The 21,514-nt window shown below is 43.5% G+C and overlaps 1 protein-coding gene across 4 annotated transcripts in view; it reads left to right on the forward strand.

The window, feature by feature from the left end:
- Positions 1-21,270, forward strand: part of LOC109879373 (hsp70-Hsp90 organizing protein-like) — a 38,157-nt gene extending 16,887 nt beyond the window's left edge. The window contains exons 2-15 of one of the 4 annotated variants that reach the window (XM_020471549.2): positions 1,102-1,184; positions 1,774-1,857; positions 1,961-2,017; positions 2,207-2,410; positions 2,699-2,815; positions 10,468-10,513; positions 10,658-10,748; positions 12,770-12,911; positions 13,062-13,166; positions 17,045-17,135; positions 17,353-17,386; positions 17,559-17,739; positions 17,858-17,973; positions 18,770-21,270. In XM_020471549.2, the coding sequence (XP_020327138.1) occupies positions 1,102-1,184; positions 1,774-1,857; positions 1,961-2,017; positions 2,207-2,410; positions 2,699-2,815; positions 10,468-10,513; positions 10,658-10,748; positions 12,770-12,911; positions 13,062-13,166; positions 17,045-17,135; positions 17,353-17,386; positions 17,559-17,739; positions 17,858-17,973; positions 18,770-18,905 (1,487 nt within the window). In that variant the 3' untranslated portion in view covers positions 18,906-21,270. The remainder of the gene's footprint in view (positions 1-1,101; positions 1,185-1,773; positions 1,858-1,960; positions 2,018-2,206; positions 2,411-2,698; positions 2,816-10,467; positions 10,514-10,657; positions 10,749-12,769; positions 12,912-13,061; positions 13,167-17,044; positions 17,136-17,352; positions 17,387-17,558; positions 17,740-17,857; positions 17,974-18,769) is intronic. The other 3 variants (XM_020471551.2, XM_020471550.2, XM_031823842.1) reach the window with 3 other exon arrangements.
- Positions 21,271-21,514: the final 244 nt, after the last annotated feature.

Genomic DNA, 21,514 nt, shown 5'->3' on the forward strand with positions numbered 1-21,514 from the left:
GCACTGTATTTCTAGAGAAGTCACATGTACACCTCTTGACAGCTGTTTCACTTCTCGTTTTGGTCCATCAGAATTCAAAGCTCGAAATGTAAAACACAGAAGATGGAATCCTGTCAGTGTAAGACACATGTCAAACTCATTCCACAGAGGCGCTCCTCCCTTGGACTTGATTGATAATTATGGTCACTGGTTAGTAAGGAACTTCCCTCATCTAATTCTCTCGGTCTTAATTGACAGGATAAAAAACTAAAACCAGCAGACACTAGGCCCTCCATGGAATGAAATTGACACCCCTGTTTTAAGGCTTTGACCATAAACAATATTTAAAAAAATATATATTCTCAGTTCTCCTTTTGCAGAAGGAATGTTCAGTCGTTAGACGTATGTGCGTGACAGACTGACTTGAATCCGATGTCAGCGCAGCCGTGACCTGGTTCAAGCCTGTATCGGACCGCACAGTTCTGTTAATGTTAGCTAGGTTTCAACCAATTCTCTATTACAGACATTGATTGGCTTACCTCTTTGAGCATGCAACGTATGAATAGAACCCTGATGTACACATTAGGAACACCTACTCTTTCTGTGACATAGACTGACCACCTGAATCCAGGTGAAAGCTATGATCCTTTGTCACTTGTTAAATCCACTTCAATCAGTGTAGATAAAGGGGAGGAGACAGGTTAAAGAAGGACTTTTAAGCCTTGAGACAATTGAGACATGGATTATCTATGTGTTCCATTCAGAGGGTGAATGGGCAAGACAAAATATTGATGTGCATTTGAATGGTGTATGGTAGCAGGTGCTAGGCGCACAGGTTTGAGTGTGTCAAGAACTGCAACGCTGCTGAGTTTTTCACGCTGAACAGTTTCCCGTGTGTATCAACAATGGTCCACCACCCAAAGGATATCCAGCCAACTTGAAACAACTGAGGAAAGGAAGCATTGGAGTCAACATGTGCCAGCATCCCTGTAGAATGCTTTCAACTCTTTGTAGTCCATGCCCTGATTAATTGAGGCTGTTCTGAGGGTAAATGGGGGTTCAACTCAATATTAAGTTGTTCCTAATGTTTTGTACCCTCGTATGTTTTTGTTTTTTGCCCAGAAGCCCCCAGTGCCCAGGGCCAGGAGGAGATGGAGTGTGGAGCAGTGACCCCTGACCCCACCGATGACGTCACACTGTCTCAGGTAAGGTAATCATCTTCAAATCATATTTTTTGCAGGAATCTCCATACGAATGATTTTCCTGAAAATAATGTGACACTATCAATCAGAGGTAAGGACATGTTACACTGAAGGACAATGTATGTTTGACAGTGTTCGGAGCATTGTGGTCTTAAAGTTAAATGGCATGCTCTGGAACTTAGGCGATGACTTTAACCTCCCGCTTTGTGCTGGATGTGCCAATGTGTAGTTCATACATGCATAATCTATGAGCGGAATTACTGTCTTACCTCAATTAGCCACGAAATCTCTAGTTTCAAAGCAACGCTTTTTCTGGGAGCTGTGCTGCACCATTTTCCCCTACATTTTCCCCCACGGCTACCAGCCTCCTAGCAATTTGACTTCTAAGCCAATGAGCTTCAGTCCCTCAGCATTTGAGTGACAGCCAACAAGTGTTGCACACACACAGTAGAGGGAGAGCAATGATGTGGTACACATATCTGCACAAATGTGACGTAGTATGCAATTTTCGAGGACCCCTTACGGTTCGTGAGCACTACTTTCAGAACTACTGGCTAGAAAGTATACAGTAGTACCAGATAATGTCTTTAAGGAACAGGACATCAGTGGGGAGGACAGTCTGAGTGAGGAGGAGAAGGCCAAACGCAGAGTGGAGCGACGCAGAGCCAAGAGGAAGGTGAGCAACACGCGCACACACACACCTACTCCTCCTGAGCCATAGTGAACAACATAGTCATCTGTATTCCTGATGCGTGATGCTGTTTCTATGTTTCTCTCAGCGTCAACGGGAGCGCAAGAAGCTGGAGCAGGTGAAGATGCCTGAGAGCAACGAGCAGGTAAACTACAAACCAATATTACATGTCTTCTAAATTAATCTGAATCATATGACGATTAGCACCCTAATTTGCAATAATCGAAAAAATGAATGGTTTGTATAGAAAGGAATGGTTGTTATAAAAAGGAATGGACAGTTGTTATTCCAGCTAGGTTATAATATGCTCTCTCTAACTGTGTGTGTTTACCAGGACGCTGAAGATGAGGATGATGATGGTGGTGAATCTGAGGAGGAGGAAGCAGAGGAGAGCGATTCTGAGCTTGAGGAGCAGGAGCAAGAAGAAGAAAAAGAGGATAGAGCAGCCATTCCTTGCTCCAAGGAGCCTCCCGCCCCATCCCCAGCCCCCTCGGGGACTAAAGGACCCCAGAAGACCACTGCACGACACTCTGAAGAGGTAGGGAAAGATTGACTCCATCTTGGCAATGGCTTAAGAGCCTGGTCCCAGGTCTGTTTATGCTGTCTGTGACAATGACTATAGGAATTGTAAAGACCGCACAAACTGAGGTGGAACCAGGCCAATTATGTAGTGTTGTTGAGTCAAGAAACAGTCTGGGAAGCTACCCAGGCTAGTTTAGGGGAGCCGTCTCTACTTGAGGAGTCTTAATACACACTGATGGGTACCTTTTAGTAAACTACTCTCTCTCACACATATGATGTCTTTATTTTTGTCTCTCTACTGTAGGAACCGGAGTGGGATGTGAGCAGTGCATTCTTTGCCAACGCTGCTAGCCACATCAGGCCAAAAGGCTGGACCAAACCTGGGCGCAAGTCCAAGGAGAATGAGGGCAGAACCAGAGAGGTAAGTGGACCGTGAGCTTTGGGATATCTACCTTGCTGGCTAGTTGCAATGGTAAGAGTGGTGCTAGCCAGGATATCTAGCTAGATGGGTGTTTTGTTGATGTCTGTCTGGAAGAGTTGTTGTGGCAACGATAGCTAGCTAGCTACTTAGAAGTTAAAGATGTTTCTGTGGTAGGAGTGTTGATGATAGCTAGCTAGCTGTCTGCTGTGAGGCTTAGGATATCTTGCCATCTAGAAGTCACTGCGTTGTAGAAGTGTTGTTGGGGCTAAGGATAGCTAGGTAGCTAGCTAGTTGGTGAAAGCTTGCTGTTTGATAGCTGTTATAGCAGTGTTGGTGATTACTTGCTGTCTGCACTAAGAGTGTTGATGGCTAACTGTCTGATCTGGTGGTAGTGTCAGGGCTAAGGATAGCGAGGTACAGTAACTATTTACTGTGGTAGGAGTGTTGGGGCTAAGGATAGCGAGGTACAGTGACTATTTACTGTGGTAGGAGTGTTGGGGCTAAGGATAGCTAGATACAGTAACTGTTTACTGTGGTAGGAGTGTTGGCAATAGGTTGCTGTCAGTAGTAGGAGTGTTGATGGCTAACTGTCTACTGTAATAAGGGAGACCAGGGGTAAATTGGACGCCTTAGTCTAGAGTGCTGTGTTAAATTGTGCTCAGGAGCATTTTTTACATCTCAAAATGGTTAAAATAGGAACTAATTGATGTGATGATTGAAAGAAAATCTGTGTTTGCACCTTTTACTATCATTCTAAATTGTCACTTCTCTTTTTTGGATTGTCCTGTGGAACATTCCATGTGTCTAATGATGTATCATTTTAGAGTAAGAAAAGGTCTTTTGATTGGTATAGTTGATGAAAATATGCTGAACAAAAATATAAACGCAACAATTTCATTTTTGTCATTAGTTTTCATCAGGGAAAAACAGGTAGTTGACAAATATTTTTCATCAATAGTTATTGTTGACAAAATTAACACTGCCCTGCAGCCTGTTTACGGGGTCAATTGTAACATTTCACTTCTGCCACTCTCGGTTGAATTGTAAACGACTAGTATGTCCAAGAAACGCAGTTGTTGTGTAATGGTAGCTGAGACGTACAGTACCAGTCAAAAGTTTGGACACACCTACTCATTCAAGGGTTTTTCTTTATTTTTACTATTTTCTACATTGTAGAATAATAGTGAAGACATCAAAACTATAAAATAACACACATGGAATCATGAAGTAACCCAAAAAGTATTTAATATTTGAGATTTTTCAAAGTAGCCACCCTTTGCCTTGATGACAGCTTTGCACACTTGGCATTCTCTCCACAAGCTTTCCCTGGAATGCTTTTCCAACAGTCTGAAGGAGTTTTCACATATGCTGAGCACTTGTTGGCTGCTTTTGCTTCCCTCTGCGGTCCAACTCATCCCAAACCATCTCAACTGGGTTGAGGTCGGTTGATTGTGGAGGCCAGATCATCTGATACAGCACTCCATCACTCTCCTCCCTGGTCAAATAGCCCTTATACAGCCTGGAGGTGTGTTGAGTCATTATCCTGTTGCAAAACAAATGATAGTCCCACTAAGCACAAATCAGATGAGATGGTGTATCGCTGCAGAATGCTGTGGTAGCCATGCTGGTTAAGTGTGCCTTGAATTCGAAATAAATCACTGACAGTGTCACCAGCAAAGCACCATCACAATGGAGATCCTCTGTTTACATACTCTGCGTCTCACAAAGACACGGCGGTTGGAACCAAAAATCTCAAATTTGGACTCATCAGACCAAAGAACACATTTCCACCAGTCTAATAATGTCCATGGCTCGTGTTTCTTGGCCCAAGCAAGTCTCTTCTTATTGGTGTTCTTTAGTAGTGGTTTCTTTGCCGCAATTTGAACATGAAGACCTGATTTCACACAGTCTCCTCTGAACAGTTGATGTTGAGATGTGTGTGTGTTACCTGAACTCTGTAGCATTTATTTGGACTGCAATCTGAGATGCAGTTAACTCTAATGAACTTATCCTCTGCAGCAGAAGTAACTCTGGGTCTTCCTTTTCTGTGGCGGTCCTCATGAGAGCCAGTTTCAACATAGCACTTGATGGTTTGTACATGTAGGTAGGGGTGAAGTGACTATGCATAGATAATAAACAGCTAGTAGCAGCAGTGTACAAAACAAATGGAGGGGGGGGGTTGTCAATGTAATAGTCCGGAGGCTACTTGATAAATTTTTCATCAGTGTTCTTGGCACCCCGGTACCGCTTGCTGTGCGGTAGCAGCGAAAACTGTCTATAACTTGGGTGACTCGAGTCGCTGACAATTTCATGGGCTTTCATCTGACACCACCTGGTATAGAGGTCCTGGATGGCAGGAATATTGGCCTCAATGTACTGGGCCGTACGCACCACCCTCTGTAGTGCCTTACGGTCAGATGTCGAGCAGTTGCCATACCAGGCGGTGATGCAACCGGTCAGGATGCTCTCGATGGTGCAGCTGTATAACTTTTTGAGGATCTGGAGACCCATGCCAAGTCTTTTCAGTCTCTCCTGAGGGGGAAAAGGTTTTGTTGTGCCCTCTTCATGACTGTCTTGGTGTGTTTGGACCATGATAGCTCATTAATGATGTGGACACCAAGGAACCTGAAACTCTACTACAGCCCGTTGATGTTAATGGGGGCCTGTTCGTCCTGTAGTCCACGATCAGCTCTTTTGTCTTGTTCACATTGAGGTAGATGTTGTCCTGCCACCATACTGCCAGTTCTCTTACCACCTCCCTATAGGCTGTCTCATCGTTGTCGGTGATCAGGCCTACCACTGTTGTGTCATCAGCAAACTTAATGATGGTGTTGGAGTCGTGTTTGGCCATGCGGTCATGGGTGAACAGGGAGTACAGGAGGGGACTAAGTACACACCCCTGAGGGGCCCCAGTGTTGAGGATCAGCGTGCCAGACATGTTGTTGCCTACCCTTACCAGCTGAGGGTGGCCGGTCAGGAAGTCCAGGATCCAGTTACAGAGGAAGGTGTTTTTGGCCCAGGGTCCTTAGCTTAGTGATGAACTTCGTGGGCATTATGGTGTTGAACGTTGAGCTGTAGTCAATGAACAGCATTCTCACATAGGTGGTGTTTTTGTCCAGGTGGGAAAGGGCAGTGTGTAGTGCGATTGCGTTATCTGTGGCTCTGTTGGGGCGGTATGCGAATTGGAGTGGGTCTAGGGTATACGGGAGGGTGCTGTTGATGTAAGCCATGACCAGCCTTTCGAAGCATTTTTGATTACTGTCCAATACTATGGGGCGGTAATCATTTAGGCAGGTTACCTTCGCTTCCTTGGGCACAGGGACTATGGTGGTCTGCTTGAAACATGTAGGTATTACAGACTCAGACAAGGAGCGGTTGAAAATGTAAATGAAAACACTTGCCAGTTGGTTCTCGCGTGCTTTGAGTACATATCCTGGTAATCCATCTGGCCCTATGGCTTTGTGAATGTTGACCTGTTTAAAGGTCTTGCTCACATCGGCTACCGAGAGCATTATCACAGTCATCCAGAACAGCTGGTACTCTCGTGCATGCTTCAGTGTTGCTTGCCTTGAGGCAAGCATAAAAGACATTTAGCTCGTCTGATAGGCTCGCGTCACTAGGCAGGTCGCGTCTGGGTATACCTTTTGTAGTCCGTAATAGTTATCAAAGCCCTGCCACATTGGAAGGGGTTCAGAGACTGTGTAGTAGCATTCAATCTTAATCCTGTATGGTTGATGGTTCATCTGAAGGTAAAGCGGATTTCTTATAAGTGTCTGGATTAGTGTCCCGCTCCTTGAAAGTGGCAGCTCTAGCCTTTAGCTCAATGCGGATGTTGCCTGTAATCCATGGCTTCTGGTTGGGATATGTAGGTACTAGAGGTCGACCGATTAATCAGAATGGCCGATTTAATTGGGTCCGATTTCAAGTTTTCATAACAATCGAAAATCTGTATTTTTGGCAGATTCAAAAAAATATATAACAATAATAATTTTACACCTTTATTTAACTAGGCAAGTTAGTTAACAACACATTCTTATTTTCAATGATGGCCTAGGAACGGTGGGTTAACTGCCTTGTTCAGGGGCAGATTGACAGATTTTTACCTTGTCAGCTCGGGGATTCAATCTTGCAACCTTACAGTTAACTAGTCCAACGCTATAACCACCTGCCTTACATTGCACTCCACGAGGAGCCTGCCTGTTACGTGAATGCAGTAAGAAGCCAAGGTAAGTTGCTAGCTAGCATTAAACTTACCTTGTAAAAAAATTATCAATCATAATCACTAGTTAACAACACATGGTTGATGATATTACTAGTTTATTTAGCGTGTCCTGCGTTGCATTTAATCGATGCGGTGCGCATTCGTGAAAAAGGACTGTCGTTGCTCCAACGTGTACCTAACCATAAACATCAATGCATTTCTTAAAATCAATACACAAGTATATATTTTTAAACCTGCTGTAACGGTTCTCTTGTGGTGAGGGAGAGTCGGACCAAAATGCGGCGTGTAGATTGCGATCCATGTTTAATAAACAAACGTAAAAACACTAATCAATACAAACACTACAAAACAAAGAACGTAACGAAAACCGAAACAGTCCTATCTGGTGCAAACACAGAGACAGGAACAATCACCCACAAACACACAGTGAAACCCAGGCTACCTAAATATGGTTCCCAATCAGAGACAATGACTAACACCTGCCTCTGATTGAGAACCATATCAGGCCAGACATAGAAATAGACAAACTAGACAATGAAACATAGAATGCCCACTCAGCTCACACCCTGACCAACCAAAACATAGAAATATACAAAGTAAACTATGGTCAGGGTGTGACACCTGCATATTTAGTTAATATTGCCTGCTAAGATTAATTTCTTTTAACTAGGAAAATTGTGTCACTTCTCTTGCAACAGAGTCAGGGTATATGCAGCAGTTTGGGCCGCCTGGCTCGTTGCGAACTAATTTGCCAGAATTTTACGTAATTATGACTTCACATTGAAGGTTGTACAATGTAACAGCAATATTTAGACTTAGAGATGCCACCCGTTAGATAAAATACGGAATGGTTCCGTATTTCACTGAAAGAATAAATGTTTTGTTTTCGAAATGATCGTTTCCGGATTCGACCATATTAATGACCAAAGGCTCATATTTCTGTGTGTTATTATGTTACAATTAAGTCTATGATTTGATAGAGCAGTCTGACTGAGTGATGGTAGGCAGCAGCAGGCTCCTAAGCATTCATTCAAACAGCACTTTACTGCGTTTGCCAGCAGCTCTTCCCTGTGCTTCAAGCATTGCGCTGTTTATGACTTCAAGCCTATCAACTCCCGAGATTAGGTTGGTGTAACGAATTTGAATTGGCTAGCTAGTTAGCAGGGTGCGAGCTAATAGCGTTTCAACCGGTGACTTCACTCGCTCTGAGACTTGGAGTAGTTGTTGCCTTTGCTCTGCAAGGGCCGCAGCTTTTGTGGAGCGATGGGTAACGATGCTTCGAGGGTGGCTGTTGTCGATGTGTTCCTGGTTCGAGCCCAGGTAGGGGTGAGGAGAGCGACGGAAGCTATACTGTTACACTGGTAATACTAAAGTGCCCAAAAGAACATCCAATAGTCAAAGGTATATGAAATACAAATGGTATAGAGAGAAATAGTCCTATAAATACCATATTAACTACAACTTAAAACCTCTTACAATGAATATTGAAGTCTCATGTTAAAAGGAACCACCAGCTTTCACATGTTCTCATGTTCTGAGCAAGGAACTTAAACGTTAGCTTTTTTACATGGCACATATTGCACTTTTCTTTCTTCTCCCAACACTTAGTTTTTGCATTATTTAAACCAAATTGAACATGTTTCATTATTTATTTGAGACTAAATTGATTTTATTGATGTATTATATTAAGTTAAAATAAGTGTTCATTCAGTGTTGTAATTGTCATTTATTACAACAACAAAAAAAATTGTCAGATGAATTGGTATCGGCTTTTTTTGGTCCTCCAATAATCGGTATCTGCGTTGAAAAATCATAATCGGTCGACCTCTAGTAGGTACGGTCTCTGTGGGGATGACGTCGTCGATGCACTTATTGATAAAGCCATTGAAATGTATTCCCGTGATTCATCCAGTCTGTGCTAGCAAAACAGTCCTGTAGCGTAGCATCCGCGTCATCTGACTACTTCCGTGTTGAGCGAGTCACTGGTACTTCCTGCTTTAGTTTTTGCTTGTAAGCAGGAATCAGGAAGATAGAATTATGGTCAGATTTGCCAAATGGAGGGTGGGAGAATGCTTTGTATGCATCTCTGTGTGTGGAGTAAAGGTGGTCTGTAGGTTGTTGTTTTTTTCCCCTCTGGTTGCATGTGTGACATGCTGGTAAAAATCTGGTAAAACTGATTTGTTTGCCTGCATTAAAGTCCCTGGCCACTATAGGAGCGCCGCTTCTGGATGAGCATTTTCTTGTTTGATTGTGGCCTTTAGAGTTGGTTGAGCGTTGGTCTTAGTGCCAGCATCGGTCTGTGGTGGTAAATAGACAGCTACAAATAGTTTAGATGGTAGGTAGTGTGGTCTACATCTTATCATAAGGTACTCTACCTCAGGAGAGCAATACCTCTAGACTTCTTTAATACTAGACATTGCGCACCAGCTGTTATTGACAAAAAGACAACACACCCCCACCCCTCGTCTTACCAGACGTAGCTTCTCTGTTCTGCTTGTGCATTGAAACTCCCTCCAGCTCTATATTATCCGTGTTGTCGTTCAGCAACGACTCAGTGAAACATAAGATATTACAGTTCTTAATGTCCTGTTGGTAGGATAATCATAGATAATCAATTTGATTTATTACATGTTAGCAAGTAGAATTGATGGCAGTGGGAGTTTACTCTGATCGCCTACGGATTCTCAGAAGGCAGCGTGATCTGCATCCTCTTTTCCTCCATGTTTTCTTCACGCAAATGACATGGATCTGGGCCTGTTCCCGGGAGAGCAGTATATCTTTCTCATCAGACTCATTAAAGGAAAAAGCTTCTTCCAGTTCGTGGTGAGTAAATCCCAGTTCTGATGTCCAGAAGTTATTTTTGGTCATAAGAGACGGTACCAGCAACATTATGTACAAAATAAGTAAACAAATAAGCTAGAAAACGAACAAAATAGCACAATTGGTTAGGAGCATTAAAACGTCAGCCATCCTCTTCGGCACCATCTTACTATATGTGTTATTCAATAGTTTTGATGTCTTCAATATTATTCTACAATGTAGAAAATAGTAAAATATAGAAAACCCCTGGAATGAGTAGGTGTAAACTTTTGACTGGTACTGTATGTTTGTATAAAAATACTATTCATCTAACTCCAACAATCTTTTCATGAATAAGCAAAGGGCTTTTATCTGGTCTCCCATCGTGTTGATATCTGTAGGCCGTGACAGGTTATTATATATATATATGTATCCTAGGCCTACGTGCTTTTTATCTAACACCTTTCCACAAAGTGCTAATTAGCATGTTATAACAGCAACCCAGGCCTAGAGCTGCAGGTTACAGTCACAGTAAACATTTTCCTAGGTAGGACAAACTCTAGGGAGCTAATATGCGAACAAATTAATGTATTTGCCTGACTTTTTTGGGAACATGTTCTGGTTTTTTCAGGTGAATGGAACAGATGCTGTGACTAAGAGAAGCGCCTCGTTGACAGGTGAGTGTGTGCATTTATACTACTCTCTGTACACACCCTCAAACACATACGGGTGCACACACACACACACACACACCTTGCTGTGCAAACATGCTCAGATGTTGTTTGTACATTTGAGCCTCTGGCTGTGTATGTGCCCTGTAGAAAAAGGGATCAAGCTGGTGCAGGAGGGCCAGTATTCTCAGGCCGTCGTTATGTTTACAGAAGCCATCAAATACGACCCAAAGGATTACAGGTAATGTCACACCATTATATGTCTGCATTATATCACTTACTACCGCATGACCTCTGACCTCAATACGCTAGTTACAGTGAGCTCCAAAAGTATTGGGACAGTGACAACTTTTTTGTTGTGACAGGGGAGGTTAGCATTTTGGGGGGGTATTATATTTATGCCTCTAACTTTCTCACTCACTTATTCACGATTCATTAAGGATTATCTGTAACCATGGTAGCATCCACATTCATGTAGAAGTGTTGAGAAACATTCTATTCTTATTTACAATAAAAGTGACTCCAAGATGACACTGCATTAATTACCATTAATTTCTATTGGGCACAAAATAATCTGAAACACAACCAAAACAAACAGCAAATGCATCCAACAAGTTTGCAGAGTCACAAGCTTGATGTAGTCATTGTGTTTTAGGAATATGGAACCAAATACTCAACTTTATATTTCTTTAATACACAAATAAGTGAATTTGTCCAAATACCTTTGTTCCCCTAAAATGTACGAAAAGTGCTGCAAATTCTGAATGGTTCACCCGATATGATTGAAAATACCCTCAAATTACTGCTGACAGTCTACAATTTAACCTCATACTCATTGTATCATTTCAAAGCCTAAACAACCACGCATGTGTCACTGTCCTAATATCAATCAATCAAATGTAGATATGAAGCCCATTTTACATCAGTAGATGTCAAAGTGCTATACAGAAACCCATCCTAAAACCCCAAACAGAAAGCAATGCAGATGTAGAATCACGGTGGCTAGGAAAAACTCCCTAGAAAGGCCAGAACCTAGGAAGAAACCTAGAGAGGAACCAGGCTCTGAGGGGTGGCCAGTCCTCTTCTGGCTGTTCCGGGTGGAGATTATAACAGTACATGGCCAATATGTTCAAACGTTCATAGATGACCAGCAGGGTCAAATAATAACAATCACAGTGGTTGTCGAGGGTGTAACAGGTCAGTTGGCTTTTCATAGCCGAGCATTGAGAGTTCGAGACCGCAGGTGCTGTAGAGAGAAATATTAGAAAACAGCACGACCAGGTGGACTGGTCCCAGGGCTCAGGTCCTCCGGGAGGGGGAGAGAGCGAGAATTAGAGGGAGCATACTTAAATTCACACAGGACACCAGATAAGACAGGAGAATTACACCACATATAACAGACTGACCCTAGCACCCGACACAAAAACATAGATACTGGAGGCTGACTGTATCTAGCTGACATCAATACATTGGTACAGTACGGTATAGACAATAAACCACAATTTACCCTCTGTGTGTCTCCGTGTGTGTTTGTCTCCGTGTGTGTCTGTCTCCGTGTGTGTGTCTGTCTCTGTGTGTGTGTCTGTCTCCGTGTGTGTCTGTCTCCGTGTGTGTCTGTCTCCGTGTGTGTGTCTGTCTCCGTGTGTGTGTCTGTCTCCGTGTGTGTGTCTGTCTCTGTGTGTGTGTGTCTGTCTCTGTGTGTGTGTGTGTGTCTCCTTGTATCTGTGTGTGTGTCTCCGTGTGTGTCTGTCTCCGTGTGTGTGTCTGTCTCCGTGTGTGTCTCTGTGTGTGTGTGTGTGTGTGTGTGTGTGTCTCTGTGTGTGTGTGTGTCTCTGTGTGTGTGTGTGTGTGTGTGTGTCTCTGTGTGTGTGTGTCTCTGTGTGCGTGTGTGTGTCTCTGTGTACGTGTGTGTGTCTCTCTGTGTGCGTGTGTGTCTCTGTGTGCGTGTGTCTCTCTGTGTGTGTCTCTGTGTGTGTCTCTGTGTGTGTGTGTGTCTCCTTGTATCTGTGTGTGTGTGTGTGTGTGTGTGTGTGTGTGTGTGTGTGCGTGTCTCCTTGTATCTGTGTGTGTGTGTCTCTGTGTGTGTGTGTCTGTGTGCGTGTCTCCTTGTATCTGTGTGTGTGTGTGTGTGTGTGTGTGTGTGCGTGCGTGCGTGCGTGTCTCCTTGTATCTGTGTGTGTGTGTCTCTGTGTGTGTGTGTGTCTCTGTGTGTGTGTGTCTCCTTGTATCTGTGTGTGTTTATCTGTCTGTCCGTCCATCCAGGTTCTTTGGGAACCGGTCGTACTGTTATAGCTGTTTGGAGCAGTACCCCCAGGCCCTGTCTGATGCTGAGAGGTCCATCCAGCTGGCACCTGACTGGCCTAAAGGACACTTCCGCAAGGGCAGTGCACTCATTGGGATGAAGGTGGACCACAGACTGCATAACTGTCCTCTCCTGTTCTATTGTATTCTATAGGAAGCACATTCTCCGTATAGTGATTATTCACAAATGATATAATATATGCTTATGCAGGCTTGATGTGTCTTGACCTCCTGTGTGTGTGTGTGTGTGTAGCGGTACAGTGAGGCGGAGAAAGCCATGGAACAGGTGCTGAAGCTGGATAAAGACTGTGAGGAGGCTGTCAATGATCTCTTCAACTGCAAAGTCTTACAGCTTATGGTGAACACACACATTTTTGAATACACATGCACATGTTCAAGCCTGCACACACACGTGGCTATGTGCTACCAACGTGCTCACGATACGTATGGGAAATGGCAATGTATAGCTGTTACAGATCTCCTAAACTGTTTCCTAGTCTCCTTTCTTTTATGAAAAGCAGCGGAGGACAGAAAGACTGGAGTTTAGGTTTAGTGCTTTTCACACCGCTACTCTGGGACCCACAGCTGTTCCATGTGTAGTGCCGTGAAAAAGGATTTGCCCCCGTTCTCTATTTTTGCATATTTTTGATACTGAATGTTATCAGATCTTCAACCAAAAACCTAATATTAGATAAAAGGGAAATGTCGCGCTCTCTCGCTCGCTCTGTTCGCGCTCGCTCTGTTCGCGCTCTCTGGCCCACTCCGTTCGCGCTCTCTCGCCCGCTCTGTTCGCGCTCTCTCGCCCGCTCTGTTCGCGCTCTCTCGCCCGCTCTGTCTCGCCCGTTCCCTCTCGCCCGCTCTCGTTCCGTCGCGCCTCGCCCGCTCTCGTTCAGTCGCTCTGCCTCGCCCGCTCTCGTTCAGTCGCTCTGCCTCGCCCGCTCTCGTTCAGTCGCTCTGCCTCGCCCGCTCTCGTTCAGTCGCTCTGCCTCGCCTCGCCCGCTCTCGTTCCGTCGCGCCTCGCCCGCTCTCGTTCCGTCGCGCCTCGCCCGCTCTCGTTCCGTCGCGCCTCGCCCGCTCCCTCTCTGTCGCGCCTAGCCCGGTCTCCCTCTCTGTCGTGCCATTCTCTCTCTGTTTCTCTGTCGTGCTCTTTCTCTCTCTCTTTCTCTCGCGCTCTCTCAATTCAAGAGGCTTTATTGGCATGGGAAGTATATGTTAAAGCAAGTGATGTAGATAATATACAAAAGTAAACATTACACTCACAGAAGTTCCAAAAGAATAAAGACATTACAAATGTCATTATGTGTGTATATATATACAGTCGTGGCCAAAAGTTGAGAATGACAAAAATATTAATTTTCACAAAGTCTGCTGCCTCAGTTTGTATGATGGCAATTTGTATATACTCCAGAATGTTATGAAGAGTGTTCAGATGAATTGCAAAGACCCTCTTTGCCATGGAAATTAACTGAATCCCCCAAAAACATTTCCACTGCATTTCAGCCCTGCCACAAAAGGACCAGCTGACATCATGGCAGTGATTATCTCGTTAACACAGGTGTGAGTGTTGACGAGGACAAGGCTGGAGATCACTCTGTCATGCTGATTGAGTTCGAATAACAGACTGGAAGCCTCAAAAGGAGGGTGGTGCTGGAATCATTGTTTTTCCTCTGTCAACCATGGTTACCTGCAAGGAAACATGTGCCGTCATCCTTGCTTTGCACAAAAAGGGCTTCACAGGCAAGGATATTGCTGCCAGTAAGATTGCACCTAAATCAATCATTTATCGGATCATCAAGAACTTCAAGGAGAGCGGTTCAATTGTTGTGAAGAAGGCTTCAGGGCGCCCAAGAAAATCCAGCAAGTGCCAGGACTGTCTCCTAAAGTTGATTCAGCTGCGGGATCGGGGCACCACCAGTGCTCAGGAATGGCAGCAGGCAGGTGTGAGTGCATCTGCACGCACAGTGAGGTGAAGACTTTTGGAGGATGGCCGGGTGTCAAGAACGGCAGCAAAGAAGCCACTTCCCTCCAGGAGAAACATCAGGGACAGACTGATATTCTGCAAAAGGTACAGGGATTGGACTGCTGAGGACTGGGGTAAAGTCATTTTCTCTGATGAATACCCTTTCCGATTGTTTGGGGCATCCGGAAAAAAGCTTGTCCGGAGAAGACAAGGTGAGCGCTCCCATCAGTCCTGTGTCATACCAACAGGAGGCATCCAGAGACCATTCATGTGTGGGGTTGCTTCTCAGCCAAGGGAGTGGCCTCACTCACAATTTTGCCTAAGAACACAGCCATGAATAAAGAATGGTACCAACACATCCTCCGAGAGCAACTTCTCCCAACCATCCAGGAACAGTTTGGTGACGAACAATACCTTTTCCAGCATGATGGAGCACCTTGCCATAAGGCAAAAGTGATAACTAAGTGGCTCGGGGAACAAAACATCGCTATTTTGGTTCCATGGACAGGAAACTCCCCAGACCTTAATCCCATTGAGAACTTGTGGTCATTCCTCTAGAGGCGGGTAGACAAACAAAAACCCACAAATTCTGACAAACTCCATGCATTGATTATGCAAGAATGGGCTGACATCAGTCAGGATGTGGCCCATAAGTTAATTGACAGCATGCCAGGTCAGATTGCAGAGGTCTTGAAAAAGAAGGGTCATCACTACAAATATTGACTCTTTGCATCAACTTCATGTAATTGTCAATAAAAGCCTTTGACACTTATGAAATGCTTGTAATTATACTTCAGTATTTGTTAGGAAAATTATGATTAAATGACTGAACAATAGTCTTATTTTAAATGAAACTGTAACTAAGTAAACTTATACTCTGTTTTATTAAATCTGATTAACAATATGAGTTCATAAGAAGGGATTGTGTGACACGGACAAGGAGTAATTAAAGTTAATGAACACCATTCCAACTAGGAAGAAAGGAATGGTTTGTGGATTAAGTAAACAGATAAGGTAGTTAACCTATGGTTGAACCGACGAAACTGAGCTCTGGGGTGTTTTAGATAAGGCAGTGAGTGCATTCCTAGGTTCTCTGTTTAATTAGAACTGTCAGCTAAGTGGTGATCGATAATAGTGAGGAGTCAAAAGTTAATTCAGTTGTGTTGTGTGTCTTGTGTTAGTGAGTTGGAATGAACTTTGAATGAACTTTTAAAGTTCCTTTGTCCCGGTCGAGAGGAGGAGATTCATTTTAGAAGCAATGAAATAACGTCATGATATTGTATATAAACTGTTGCTCGTGGTAACGTGGCAGCGCGCTCCGGGAATAAATTCTGTTATTGATAAGACTGGTCTCCATCTATTTTATGCAAACAAAAATCTTACAAATTCTCATAAAATAGATTAAGGGAATTCAATTAATGAAAACATATTGGAGTAACTAAATTACAGTAACAGTGTTCCATATCTAAAGACACTGAAGCAGCAAACTTTGTGGAAATTATTATTTGTGTCATTCTCAAAACTTTTGGCCATGACTGTGTTGTAACGATGTGCAAATGGTTAAAATACAAAAGGGAAAATAAATACGCATAAATATGGGTTGTATTTACAATGGTATTTGTTCTTCACTGGTTGACCTTTTCGTGTGGCAACAGGTCACACATCTTGCTGCTGTGATGGCACACTGTGGTCTTTCACCCAGTAGATATGGGAGTTTATCAAAATTGGGTTTGTGGATCTGTGTAATCTGAGAGAAATATGTGTCTTTAATATGGTCATACATTTGGCAGGAGGTTAGGAAGTGCAGCTCAGTTTCCACCTCATTTTGTGGGCAGTGTGCACATAGCCTGTCTTCTCTTGAGAGCCAGGTCTGCCTACAGCGGCCTTTCTCAATAGCAAGGCTATGCTCACTGAGTCTGTACATATTCAAAGCTTTCCTTAATTTTGGGTCAGTCACAGTGGTCAGGTATTCTGCCACTGTGTACTTCTCTGTTTTGGGCCAAATAGCATTCTAGTTTGCTCTTTTTTTAGTTAATTCTTTCCAATGTGTAAAGTAATTATCTTTTTGTTTTCTCATGCTTTGGTTGGATCTAATTGTGTTGCTGTCCTGGGGCATCTGTTTGTGAACAGAGCCCCAGGACCAGCTTGCTAAAGGGACTCTTCTCCAGGTTCATCTCTCTTTAGGTGATGGCTTTGTTATGGAAGGTTTGGGAATTGCTTCCTTTTAGGTTGAAGTGCTCCCTCTCACTCTGTCTCACTCTCGTCTCCATCTCTAGGATCTGGGTTTTGAGGAGGGGCAGAGCATGTCTCTGCTGGAGCGATTCACCACTCTACAGGCTGTGCTGACCTCACATGAGGCTTCTAGGGGTGAGGACACACACCACTGTGCAGGCTGTGCCAGTGGTATGAAAAAACATGCAATTTCTCTTCTTAAGCCTAGAGGGCAGCAATGTCAGGAAGTAGTCTAATTTAAATGACATGCGAAGGAAAGGGAACACATTTCTGAGCTATTGCTGAAATGTAGAAGATCATACATAAATGTTTTTGTGTGATCTAATTCAGTTGTCTTCACTCTTTTCCTCAGTGGTGAGCCATGATTCCTCATTGGGCTTGCTAGGGTAGGTGGATATTAGCCAATCTTGTTGACCCTATAAGGGTCAGGGGTGATTGCCCCAAATAGAAAAACATACATTTTTGATTTCCTTATTTGGTGTGGACAAGTATGTGTAACTTGATGCCTGTGGACATAAGTGATGTCTCTTCCCTGTTCTGCCTCTCTTCCTCCTCCAGGGCCCCTTGTGTGTCTCTCTGGGTGGGGAACGTGACCGCTGAGCTGACTGAGAAACACCTGTTGGACCTCTTTAAAACTTATGGGGAGATAGACAGCATACGAGTTCTCCACGAGCGGTTCTGTGCCTTCGTCAACTTCAAGAATGCCAACATGGCATCGCGGGCCATGGAGAAACTCAACGTCAGTGACCTTCATAAGATGCTGTGGCTTTTTTGTTTTTTATTTTGTATGTCTATATGTTTTAAAACTCTTTTATATTCTATTGACCTTAATGTATTAGTATGTGTTTCTCCCACAGGGCTACAGTATAGAGAACACAAGGTTGGTGGTTCGCTACCCAGACCATCGCAGCCAGAGGCTTCTGCCCATCCCCCTCAAGACCAGCCCCCTTGCATTGCAACAGACAGCTGCTGGGTAAGAAAACACCCCTTTAAAGCTGAGATCAGTGAAAGGTGAAATGGCGCTCCGCCCCCTCCCCACACACACAGGCGCTTGACCTAAAACTTCAAAAGGTGGAATAGTTATCCCTTACGTCAGATGAACTCATTGATACCCTTTTTATGTCTGGATCCAGTATGAAAAAAGTTGGAGGTAGTTTTGCGAGCCAATGCTAACCAGCCTTAGTGCAATGACTGGAAGTCTATGGTATCTACTAGTATGCTAGCAGTTACTATAGACTTCCAGTCATTGTGCTAATGCTAGTTAGCAATTGCACACAGAGACATGAAAATGTATTCCACAAGTTAATCTTAGGGTTCAACCCAAAGAATGTAAGGGTGCCCTATGTTAAAAATATTTTTTTGCCCTAGATTACATGTGTTCAAAAACACAATCTCGGCACTGCCCCCTTTGGGCCTCCCAAACAGCCGTACTCAACAGCATCATCTTGTTAAAAAATCCATATGAAAAGCCCTCATCTGACTAGGGAAGTAGATAAAGGGCTTCATCTGACTCTGGGGAAGTAGAGAAAGGGCTTCATCTGACTCTGGGGAAGTAGAGAAAGGGCTTCATCTGACTCTGGGGAAGTAGAGAAAGGGCTTCATCTGACTCTGGGGAAGTAGAGAAAGGGCTTCATTGCCAAAATCATGAAGTATCCCTTTAAAATGAAGCAAGAGGAAATCTGTTGACAATGAGCTATGTCGCCCACTTAACATTTTGTATAATTTCATCCCAAAATCACATTTTCGTAACCTTCTTGTCCCTTCTCCAGTCCCAGACGTTGTGGCCCAGTGAACGGAGACGAGTGTTACTTCTGGAGGACCACCGGCTGCCATTTTGGGGACAAGTGTCGCTACAAACACATTGCTGAACAGAGTGGCAAAGACAGGAAGCCCTGGCAGCCCTGAGCACCGTTTCAAATCGGATACATTTTTATTTGTCACATGAACCCAATACAACTGGTGTAGACTTTACCGTGAAATGTTTCCTCCTCAATTCTGACCTTCTATAAAATTGGGACCCCGTTATGACGATGGACTCAATATTAAATGGACAGTGTAGGACTGTTGTTGTGATGGAGTAGAATGTTCAGACTAATAAAAATGGAGGACAGCATAAGGAGTGCTATAATATAAGAGCATTAGGACTGTAGTAATGGACCAGAAGACATCAGCAGTCCCCCTTGACCACAGCTGGGCCTTTAGGCTTTGCATGGCAACGAACCTCAACACCTTGAAGCCTTAAAACCTTGCTAGCCTTACAGCTAGCCCTACGGCTGGCATCAGTTATCCCTATGGCTAACATCAGTACTATTGCTGTCTGGGGTTTGTGGCATAGGGAACTGGGCTCTCCACCTCATCCTCATCTCCCATCCATGTCTCTCTCTTCCCATGCCAATACCACCAGACCAGAACGAACCAGGCCCCGCCATGCTCTCCACACCCCACACCAAAGGACAACCAATAACCACCCGGACCACCACACCAAAGAACCAGCAGCCATCCAGCCTGCAGCAGATTCAACCTGATGTTTCAGTTCATCCCTAAGAAAGAGGTTCCTCCCTTCCACTCTGCCTTGGTGCTAAGTAACATGCCTCCTAAAATGGTCATGTTAGTTTGGCACAAAATGGAAATAAATCGACTGAAACAGAGAGCGACTACATGTATTTCTCCAATATGAAACACAAATTTTCCTTTGCCACACATTTTCAAACGTTTTCCTTGTCATGCCCTAATGAACATGGCCCAGGGCTTGCAATACAGTGGGCTATGGGCTCTGTGCTATTGGCTTTAGCTAAATGGGCCATTGCAATGTGTGAGTGGAGCAGAGAGGTGCACAACCAATTTAACAGAGAACCTTGTTTTTCAATGTATTAACCCATGTTTCATTTTACCACTGTACCTGATGGCAAACAGCTTAAATGCACACTCCAAATCTGTTGGGTGATTTTGACACTGAGAACTGACACCAACTTTTTTCTATGTTAGGGTTTGTTTAAAGTTTAGTTCGCCAGTCCTTAAAATATCTGGAAAATAAGCATCTTGTTTGTAAAATGAACCAAATATGTTTTTTTGCTCTCTGTTTCAATCTACCTTCTCTAGACCTTGCACCTTCTCAATGTGTCCCATTAAAGCAAAGTGTCACTGAATCTCTGTAGGCAAGACCGAAGCTTGAGGGTACATCTCAGCAGTCTAAAGTTGCTAGCTGAAGCTATGTACGACCAAGCTAGCTGCGTCTTTGGTTTATAGCTGTCTGATTTTACTAATGGTACAGTAGGAGGTTGGTTTTCAGGAATGGGTTCACCACTTTGCAGTAAAGCCCTCTTAGGCTCTTCTCACTCTATCGTTTGTCCCTGCAGCGTTAGGCTGTCATTCGGTCCCTCTGTCATTTTTAAGCTGTCAAGAGCTGTCCGAGTGAGGGTGACAGTCAACTCAGTAGGGGAGAGGCTTTGGACACGGAACTACACCTACTTTCCCATTTGTGTGTTCCTCTTCAGATTTTCACCATTCTGTAGACCCAAGGGTTCCATTCAGTATTTAGTCTGAACCAAAGAATGCTTGTAGACAACCAAAGGCTGTCTGCACTGGCAATACGTGTAAGCTGTTTCTTTATTCTGTCACTCAAGCCTTCAAATGCAAATGGATAACTTCTCCGAGACCCAGTGAATCAAAACAAGCCTCTCGTGGTGAGGAGCTGTAGCTGCCACTAGAAATGGAATAGTTATTTTTCTTAGTCCACACTACTCTATATCTCAAACTATTTCTAGTAGCTATATCTAGCTATTTATTTGCGTATTTATATGTATATTTGCGTATTTATATGTATATTTGCTTTACCTGTGAGACCATAGTGGTTGGTTGGTATATGATTTAAATGATGACTCACCAGACGCTAGAACTTTCTGGGACGGTTTGTAGTCGTACAATGGATATTCTCCATTGAAGTGATTTTTAGTTCAGGACTAAGCTTAGTCTGAGAAATCAGCCCGATCTGTTTAGTAACTGTTGAGAGAAAGAATTGTTATTAAATGTGGTGGGAGTTTCTGCTTTTTTTGTGGTTGCCTGGTTTTCGGCCTCGTAGAGATTGGTCAAAGAAATCAGAACTTCATATTAGGATAAAGTCACATGAGAAAACACTATACTATTATCTTTAAAAGACTCACAGAAGTGTGTTTTCTTAGTTCAGTGACCCCAAGTATTCACTAATTTGGGCAAATGCATGTTTTATGAGTTTGATAGAAATGAATAATAAAGTATTTATGTGCGAAGCCCAGTTTTAGTATGAGTCCATTTCTCTCTAGTCCCAATTTCAGGAGAAAGTGTTTTTTAATGACTTTGTACTCCCCAAAACTTTTAACTCAAGCAATGTAATCTCTGTTCATTCCAAATTGACAAAATATTTAAAATGTGGGAAAGTCTGCCAAAGAGTCCTTTTGTACATAATATATTCATTCAAATAATTTCAGCCTCTCAGTCAATATTTCTGTTTTCTTCCTGCCGTTATGGTATACAGTGCA

Source organism: Oncorhynchus kisutch, linkage group LG4 (assembly GCF_002021735.2).
Source record: "Oncorhynchus kisutch isolate 150728-3 linkage group LG4, Okis_V2, whole genome shotgun sequence".
In the NCBI taxonomy this organism is placed as follows: Eukaryota; Metazoa; Chordata; class Actinopteri; order Salmoniformes; family Salmonidae; genus Oncorhynchus; species Oncorhynchus kisutch.